The sequence below is a fragment of the Cibotium barometz genome, chromosome 52 (assembly GCF_041138505.1).
Source record: "Cibotium barometz isolate CiBa-2024 chromosome 52, ASM4113850v1, whole genome shotgun sequence".
Classification (NCBI taxonomy): Eukaryota; Viridiplantae; Streptophyta; class Polypodiopsida; order Cyatheales; family Cibotiaceae; genus Cibotium; species Cibotium barometz.
The window spans coordinates 15014748-15023555 of record NC_141097.1 but is presented as its reverse complement, the minus strand read 5'-3'; the positions used below and the strand labels follow the sequence as shown (position 1 = coordinate 15023555).

At 42.4% G+C, this 8808-nt stretch overlaps 1 protein-coding gene across 1 annotated transcript; it reads left to right on the top strand.

Annotated features, from left to right (window-relative positions):
- Nucleotides 1–2828: 2828 nt before the first annotated feature.
- LOC147608851 (uncharacterized) lies at nucleotides 2829–3334 on the top strand. Its single transcript, XM_086788727.1, has one exon. The coding sequence runs from the start codon at nucleotides 2858–2860 to the stop codon at nucleotides 3332–3334; it is 477 nt and encodes a 158-aa protein (XP_086644853.1). The 5' UTR covers nucleotides 2829–2857.
- The last annotated feature ends 5474 nt before the right edge of the window (nucleotides 3335–8808 follow it).

Here is an 8808-nt window from a genome sequence, read left to right as displayed (position 1 = left end):
AATCTTTATTTATAATATTGACATTATTTAATTACTTTCAAATACATCGGGGGACTCTCCAGTAGCCCGGATATACTGCTCCTGAGTAATCAACCCGTCATTATAGAAGTGCCTCCATGTATCTCCTCTGCGATGGTGGCAGTGGTAGGCTATCTTGACAGGAGTAGGGTACCTGCCCATGATATCAAGCTGCAAAATGACACAATTTGCGGAGGAGTTAGTACAAAGAAACAACCTCCTAATAAACTACATAAACAATATAATTTGAGATCGATACTTACAAACTGGGCCTCCCATGATTCAACACCCCCTGCTCCAAAATGCACCCTTCCATATAGCTCCATTTGGATCCTTCGTGCCTCCACGTGCTTTAGACTGGGTTCCTCCTTCGCTGACTTCATTGCTTTCTTCCACTCATGCTTGTGAGCGGTGTGGGGTGGACCCCTTGGTGGTTGACCTCCCTGGAGCCTGGCAAGCTCGCTAGTGCATGCATCTTAAGGGAAGATCTTTTATTGCTAAGTATCGAAATAATCTTTGACTTGGCCCATTTATCTATGAGCTGAACATTGGGGGGGTTAGGATACCTAGAGCGAACAACAGCGAGGGTCTCATCAGCTAACTTCTTTGGTTGATCTTTGTAGGAATAAAGCAATCTCTGTAATTGTTAGCAATTACAGAGATTACAGAGCGCATGAAGGCCATGATGTCCTTCCCCCGTGCATCCATCAAGATGCCTCCTATTTGAGTGATGTCATAGTAGATCGTACCATCACCCGGAGGCACGTCTAAATCATCTGAATCATTCTCGTCCCCACCATCACCCCTCCCAAAGCACTGTGCCATGCATCCCCCACCACTCTCCCTGCCACTATGCCTGCTACTGTGTCGTGTCGAGCTAGTATGCTCGCCTCCTGAAGCTGCTGGAGAACCAAGTCTTGACTGCACGGGAGTATGTCGACGGCTCTGCGAGACAGAAGGGCCTCCTAAGACGGCATGGGGAAGGGAAATAGGATGGCATGGGGGAAGGGTCTCGGGCTGTGTTGACTCCACTAGGGTAATCTCAAAAGGTGTGGGGTTGGGGTGGTTTGGAGTCTATAGTGCCGACTCCTGGGGGGTGTTTAGAGTACCCATCATGTAGCTGTAAAACTCTGCAGGACTGGGAGGGTGCCCCAAAATGTTATATAAGTCTTGAAAGATGGATTCCCGAGGATCAGGTGAGCCTAAAGCGCTTCCTGGCCACATGATGAACTGGAAAAAAGAAAAAAAGAAGATTATTAATGAACTGAGAAGAGCAAAAGAAGAGAGAAAGAGAGAAAAAGAGAGAAGGAAAGAGAGTAGAAAAGGCATGCACAACGGGGATAAAAGAGAGGAGAAAGGAGAGGAAAAGAGAGGAAAAAAAGAGGGGATAAAAGAGAGAAAAAGAGAGGAGAATAGAGGAAAAAAGAGGGGGATAAAAGAGAGGAAAAGAGAGGAGAATAGAGGAAAAAAGAGGGGAATAAAAGAGAGAAAAAGAGAGGAGAATAGAGGAAAAGAGAGGAGAAAAAAAGAGAGAAAAAGAGAGGAGAATAGAGGAAAAGAGAGGAGAAAAAAAGAGAGGAGATAAGAGAGAAAAAGAGAGACGAAAAGAGAAGGAAAGAGAGGATAAAAGAGAGGAAAATATAGAGTGCAATCTAATTTTTCAATCATGCTTTCCCTTTTCATCATTAATGCAATCCCCTTCTTCAATCATGCAATCCCTTTCCATCATTCATGCAATCCCTTTCTTCATTCATGCAATCACTTATTTCCATGAAAGGAGAGGAAAAGAGAGGAGAAAAAGAGAGAGAAAAAGTGGGGATAAAAGAGAGGAGAAAGGAGAGGAAAAGAGAGGAGAAAGGAGAGTAGAAAAAGTGGGGATAAAAGAGAGGAGAGTAGAAAAAGTGGGGATAAAAGAGAGGAGAAAGGATAGGAAAAGAGAGGAGAAAGGACAGGAAAAAACACAGCGTCTATCTGCGCGTTTAACAGCACGTCTACAGACGCGGCTACTTGTTTCCAGCACAGAGTAGACACGTCTATAGACGCGTTTTTAGACGCGTTTTTAGATGTTGTCGTGCCATGGCACGTCTATGGTGTGAAACCATGCATATGAGGCCATTAAATGCAAATCCAGATGCATGGGATTAAGTGCCATGACTTGAGTCATTATATGATGCCTAAGTACATATGTTCATATTGTAAATGAGGTTCAATAAGACGAGCTGAGGCTGAGCCAGGTCTTGAAGCCTCTGTACATGAGTGTGGTGTGAACTATGGAGTTTTATGCTTATGGTAGACCTTGTAGTATGGAACACCCTTCTCAACATGTATGGAAATGTGAGAGTATGTATGATGTAAGGATTGGTTTTGAAAGAATGCCCTTTTGAGATATCGTGTCTTGGAATGCCATGATTTCTGTGCTTGCTCAGAATCAATATAATCAGAATACTTTGGATTTTTTTTTTCAACTGATGCTACTGGAAGGTTTGATGCCAGAAGACTTTAAGTCAGGAAGGAGTTCAAACTTAGTACCTCTACTAGTTGCTGCATCTGCTGCTCTGCTTGAGGAATTTAAAGTATCCAGAAACAGATCAGGGGCCAAAGAAGTCTCACAATTATTGAGGTCTCTTGTCCTTTCTGAGTGTAGGCATTATGTCATGTCCATGGTCTCTTCTAAATTCTATGAAGGTGCTTCATTAGCGAGCTGGTACAAATCATCATGTTTTATTAATAAGGACACTGCGGGTTTATTGGAAAAGCTGGAACTTCATGCCTTGCTTCATTCAAGCCACGTTTTCCATCACAGAAAAGAGGAAGAAGGGAAAACTTCAACTGCACAAAGATGTTCGAATCCGTGTTTAGGAAGTCCTTCAATTCCGCAAAATGCAAAACCTTGTTACGGCTTGCAACATCGCGCATTAAGTTGTTGAGGAACAAGAGAGACATTCAACTCAAGCAAATGAAGAGAGAGTTGGCACAACTGCTTCAAACCAATCAAGAGCCAAGTGCTCGTATTCGGGTGGAACACATTTACCGGGAGCAAAACGTCATGGCAACATATGAGATCATTGAACTGTTTTGTGAATTAATTGTCGTCCGGCATCCAATTATTGATTCACAAAGGCAATGCCCAATCGATTTACGAGAAGCAGTGGCCAGTCTCATTTTTGCTGCCCCGAGATGTGCTGATCTCCCGGAGCTGCTACAGATCCGTAATCTTTTTGCTGTGAACTACGGGAAAGAGTTTGTAGCTGCAGCAGCTGAGCTGAGGCCAGATTGTAGTGTCAACAGGCTAGTCATAGAAAAGCTTTCAGTGTAAGAGCGCCAGCTGGAGACGTATACGCAAGGTGGCGGCTTGTGTGGCATGCGAAAGAGTTTTTTTTAAAAAAAAGAAAATTTCCGATTAATAAGCTTAAAAAAAGGAGGCGCAGTGTATTCCAAACTGGGAAAATTCGATATTTTAGCTGCAAAAGGTGAAGGAGCCCGATTCTCTTGCGGGAAAAGGAAAATAACCAGGAAAACAGTGCATACAAAAAAGAGATATATGCAGAACGGGGGAAAAAGGGGGAACCAGGGCGGCAGAATTGGACCAGAGATTCACAATTTGTGAGAAAGTTTTCTGTTTAGGTCATACTGGAGTTTGAATTAAAGAAGAAATGAAGCGCTATCCAATGATATAATCTTCAAAAATCTCACAATATACAGGGGAAGTGATGTCAAAAACATGGCGAATGATGATTTTGGCGCATGCTGCAGTGAAGCAAAATATGAGAAAAGCAAAAATTCAAGATTTCGTTTCTTTTTTTCTACTCAGAGATAAGTATTTTTGTTGTTTTTGTTACTTACGATTTTCTAAAATCGTATAGCCTTTGGATAAATACACTACTCCTTTAAGGCTTTTGGATAAGGCTTTGGGTAAGTTCTTTTTTGTTCTGGAGAGTCTTGGATCAAGAAAACATCAAAATACAAAGAGACTCCTGGGATGTGGATTTTATTTTCTACTTGGTTGGATTTTGGATTGCTAGACATGGAGTTTTCTAAAATCACATGAATATGTTGTACATATGCCATATGTCATCTTTTGCTTTGTGAGTTGTTGGAATCTGAAAGCAGGTTTTCATGAGATCAAGAGACATCTTGAAATGATGGAATTGGCAATATATGATATATGTGATGTGAATGGTCACATGTATATGAAAATCTTTTGTAGATTGTGTTATGCCTACATGTGATATGTTTGAAGCATTTGGAAAAAGAATCAGGAGATCTATGCTTGGAACTGGTCATGCTCTTAACACACAATTTATGTGTAATCATCAAGCTGAATTTGGGGATGTATTGAAGTGAATTGGCACATGTACATGTCATCGAAAATGGAGATGTCTTATGCTCCTTGAAGAGTTATATGTTTTGTTTCCTTGCTGGGATTTGAAAGCTACTCTCACAGCCAGAAGTCTCGCACTTTCCTAGCGATACCGCCCACATCACGACAGCTTTGGTGAACCCGACGTGAAACTGCTGGGGTGAGAGTTAGTGGTGAAATACACAGTGCAATGCAAATGTTTCAGATGTTTACTATGTATATGCAACAGCAACAAGCTGCTGAGAGGGGGCAAATTTCCACGACTAAAGCACTGCGGTCAATCGTGAAGAAGGTGCATCAATTTGATGGTAAAGACATCACAAAGTACCTGCGCAATTACACAAAGGAAATGGAGCTAAACAGGGTGACTGAGGAGGATATGGTTCGAAGCTTTGAGCTGGTATGTGTTCCCGAAATAAGAGAGCGCATAAGAGGATTACAGGCAGCACATGGTGGCAGAAATTGGGAGGAGTTCAAACTTGCTTTGAAGGATGATTATTTCATGGAGGATTCTGAGCGGGTGACCAAGCGAACTTTCTTGGAGTGGGTTACAAAACCCAAAATTGGAATTTCTGCCACAGAGTTGCTAAGAGAGTTTGAGAAGCGCTATGCCCAGCTGTCAAGGATAGAGCGCACAACCATAGACAGGGAAAAAACAGAGCTCTTCTTACAAGCAGCTGGGAAAGATCTCCAAGAAGAACTGGAAATTCTCCTTGAGGATAAGGATACGGAGCAGGGGTTAAACAATGATTGGAATGATGTCAAGGATGCGGTCACCATGCTAGCAAAGCGGCAGCGAAGGAGGGATAAAATGGTGATGACCTCGGCAGCTCTTATAACTGTTACCCCTGAGAATCTACCAAAACCTGCTGCTGCAATCCCAAAGGTAGAAGGGCCGATGGATGAGCTTATTAAGGACATGCGAGACCTAAAATTGAAGATGTCCAGGATTGAAGAAAAAGGGCTACCATTAGGGCAGGCTTCTATGCAAAGGCCTCAAAGCAAAGAAGGGTTTACATTCACATGTATATGGTGTGATGACCCAGAACATGCAAAGAAAGACTGTGCTAGCTATAAAGAAGCCCTCAGAAATCAACTTGTGTTTTTCAAAGATGGGAAAATTCACCTTACAGAGACTGGTCTTCCATTAAGCACAAACTTTGGAAAAGGAGGGATGAAAAAGCTGGTTGAAGACATGGTTGCTGGACATGCCATCTCTATGGTTGAGGTAGCAACCTATGGGTTAAAGGTTGGTCAATCAAAGCAGGAATCTGAGAATGATGAAGATTATGAGAATGAAGATTTTTGGCCATCAACAATGGAGCTAATTGCATCAAAGAAGGTGTCTAAGCAGGCTTTGTGTGAGGCTGGTGACTGTATACGTCTTGAGACTGGCTGGGAAGAGCCTGTGGATTCTTTATCTGTTCATGCCTACATTGCAAAATGCCAGAATAATGAGGCACAGGTAGAGGAAAAGCGTAAGAGGGAAAATGAGGAAGGAGGGCCATCAAAAAGGGTCACTCGTGGTAGTGAAAAGAAGGATCCTGGGCCATCACATATGCCTCCACCGCATAGCAGACCTCCACAGGAAGTATCAATGGAAGAAGTGCCAGCAAAAATGAAGCATGAGAAGGAGAAGGGTAAAGGGAAAAGTCCACTCTACAAGCTTCAATCTGATATTGAAGCCGCAATAGACCTCAAAAAGGTGCTTGAAGAGAGGATTCTAAACAGTAGGGTGGAATTTACACTAGGGGAGGGATTGCAAAGAAAGAATTCCATGATGAGATAATTGATATTATACGAAGGAAAAGGCAGTCCATAATTGAATCTATTCCATCACAAGGGGAGACAAGCACTTCCAAGACTCATGGAGTATAGGTACAGCAAAAGGAAGAGAGAGAGAATGTGGTGGAATGTAATCACTCTGCTGAAGGGGCACGACAAGTGCGCTTTGTGGATGAGGATGATGAAAAAGAAGTTCTTATAAAGAGTCATTACTCCAGGAGCCATTGGGCAAGGGCCACCACTGAAACCCTTGTCAAGATAGGTGACTTGGAAGAACCGTATGTCGCTCTAATTGACCATGGGTCTGAAATAAATCTTATGGCTAAAAATCTCTACAACAAATGTAAGTGGCCAATGGATGTAGATCATGGGTGGATGATTAAAGCAGCTAATAACTCATCTGGAGAGCTCTATGCAGCATGTCCAAATGTAAGGGTAACTATAGGGGATGTGAAAGATGATCAGAACTTCTTTGTTCAGGAGATGTCATCGTATCCCCTCACCATTGGGCAACCCTACATTACAGCTGTGAGGATGGAAACAAAAGTTTTGGATGATGGCTCGGCATATGCAAGAATAAGGAGTAAAGATGGCAAGAAAGCTGTTCAGTTCTTGACAGTTTGCATTAACCATGAAAGGAATCGTGAGTCTCTTCGAGCACAGTCACTTCCAAAGATAAACAGAGAATTCATGAACTACAGGGAGATGAGGGATTTTGGCCATGTGCCATTGTAAAGTGGGATTCCAATGGTACAAGGAAAAATGAGTTCTCGCAGGACTCAATCAATGTAAATAACTTTTCAGCAAAGTTTCAAGGATTTTCTAGCTATGGGTCACTGGTCTTTGTAAAAAGCAAGGATTTGAAGCGTGGCATGCGTCGACATGTACAAAATGAACAAAAAAGTCTTGAGCAGTGTGGTCTTTTGGAGAAGAATGAGTTTATTTCAGGGGTGCTTGATGAGGTGTCATTTGTGGATACTATGGATGTGCTTTTTGCTATGGAAAGAGCATGCTTACAGAGTGGAAATGAGATGATAGAGGTGTCATCTGCAGGGATGTATGATATAATCCGAAAATTTGAGGGGATGGAATATAAAAACATGGATTGTGAGATGGATGCTCATGTTGATACAAAGTATAAAACGGGTGCAAAGAAGGTGAAACCAGTTGCCTCGCCCTTGCCACCCAGGGAGAAAGGAGAAAATAGATGAAGCCTCTATGCAACCGAATCTCAGAGATCCGAAGAAAATTGGGCATAAGTTTACACAGGAAACCCTAAAAGAGCTAAAGATTGGTGAAAAGGATTTTCTATTGCCAGTTGAAAGGGAATGCTTTGAGGAGATGCTTGTAAAACATGGGAAAGCCTTTGCTTTTCAGCCGCATGAGATAGGCTGTGTTGATCCAAGTGTAACAGTGCCAATGGTGATCTTCACTGTACCACATGTGCCCTGGAACCTGTGGTGTGGGGGCCGATTCCAGTACCAAAGGCTCTCTTGCCAAAGCTGATGGAATTACTAAAAGAAAAGATCAGGATGGGAATTTTGGAGCCATCATGCGCTCCATATTCCAACAGATGGTTTACCGTGCCAAAGAAAAATGGAACATTGCGCTTCATTCAAGACATGCAACTTGTAAACAAGGTCACAATCAAGAATGTGGGAGCAGGTCCGATTGTGGACGAGTTTGCAGAAGCATTTGCAGGGAAAGCTATATACTCTATGGGTGATCTGTATTCGGGATATGATCAGTTCCAGCTGGATATACAAAGCAGGGACTTGACCACAATGAAAACTCCTTTGGGATTGGTAAGGATGTGTACCTTACCACCACAGGGAGCCACCAACTCAGCGGCGCATATGATGAATGGAATGAATAAAGTCTTGCGAGACTTTATACCACAAATAACTATGCCTTTTCTGGATGATGTGCCAATAAAAGGTTGTGATGAGAAAGACAAAGATGGGGATTTGGATTCGAAGGGGTGCCGCAAGTTTGTGGCGAATCATATAAAGGATTGTGATATGATTCTATCCAGGCTTGAAGAGGTGAATCTTACTTTATCTGGACTGAAATCAGTGTTTGGGGTTGGTGAAGTGCTAATAGTGGGACATCTTTGTAGTACTAGTGGACGCCAACCTTGTCCAGCCAAGATAGATGCAATACAAAGAATGAAAGAGATATGCATTAATATTACAGAGCTGAGGAGATTTCTTGGTGCATGTGTCTTTTATGTTATTTGGATCCCACATTATGCACATGTTGCAGATCCTCTTTATCAACTTTTGAAGAAAAATCAAAAATTTTTGTGGAGTGCAGTACATATTAAAGCTATGCGGAAGCTGAAATGTTTGCTCCAATCATCACCTACTCTAAGGAAGGTAGATTATGAGTGTGGCAGGCCTGTGATTGTTACAGTTGATACTAGTCCTACTGGGATAGGATGGGCAGCAGGGCAAGATGATGAGGATGATCACAGGTATGTAATCAGATTTGGAGCAAAGGTACTAAGCATTCGTCAGCGAAAATATCTGCAGATCAAGAGGGAGTTATGGGGGATAGTCACTGCTCTAAAATGTGAAAAAGAATATCTTATTGGGGCATCTGTACTTATGGAAACTAATTGCTTGCCACTCCTTGGGATGATT

What these genes read in the sequence shown, in the direction of transcription:
- LOC147608851 (XM_086788727.1), top strand. Translation starts at nt 2,858, where the DNA reads ATGTTCGAATCCGTGTTTAGGAAGTCCTTCAATTCCGCAAAATGCAAA.